Source organism: Charadrius vociferus, unplaced genomic scaffold, assembly GCF_000708025.1.
Source record: "Charadrius vociferus isolate BGI_N301 unplaced genomic scaffold, ASM70802v2 scaffold1279, whole genome shotgun sequence".
Classification (NCBI taxonomy): Eukaryota; Metazoa; Chordata; class Aves; order Charadriiformes; family Charadriidae; genus Charadrius; species Charadrius vociferus.
Window position 1 is genome coordinate 186,291 of NW_009650073.1, and position 518 is coordinate 186,808.

General features: G+C 63.3%; 1 protein-coding gene across 1 annotated transcript in view; it reads left to right on the forward strand.

Moving 5' to 3' along the window:
* Positions 1-355, forward strand: part of LOC104292650 (regulator of cell cycle RGCC-like) — a 14,331-nt gene extending 13,976 nt beyond the window's left edge. Inside the window, exon 4 of the mRNA XM_009892061.1 lies at positions 237-355. Within this exon, the coding sequence (XP_009890363.1) occupies positions 237-355 (119 nt within the window). The remainder of the gene's footprint in view (positions 1-236) is intronic.
* The last annotated feature ends 163 nt before the right edge of the window (positions 356-518 follow it).

Here is a 518-nt window from a genome sequence, read left to right on the forward strand (position 1 = left end):
GCTGTGGGGGGGAGGAGGGATGGAGCCTTCCGGGGGGGCAGAGAGCCACCAACCCCTGCTCTGCCCTGGGTGGGGGGTCCGGCGCTGGCCCCGGGGGCAGGGTGGTGTCAGCCAGGTTGTCCTCTGCGGCCACCCCACAAGCCAGGACCAGACCTGGAGGTAAAAAGTTGTTTTCCCAATGTTGAGTCCTTGTTTTAAACCCACCTTTTTTCCATCTGACGCATTTTCTGCCCCAGAGGACCACCCCGAGCGCGGGCTGGGTCCCCTCCCGGGGGCACGGAAGCGGGTGAGCGGGTACCGGGGGACGGCTTCTCCGCGGGTCCCGGGAAACACCAACGTCTTTTCTTGGTATTGAGCGGGAAAAGTATTCCTGGAGCTGGAAATTTTCCCATTCCCGTGAGCATTTTCCCGCCGCAGTCGGACTTTGGGGGGCTGGAGAGTGCTCCGTCTTGTACGGGGATGGCTTCTCCAGCTGGAGGTATTTTGGGACCCCTCCGTGTCCCCCAACCCCCCCCCCC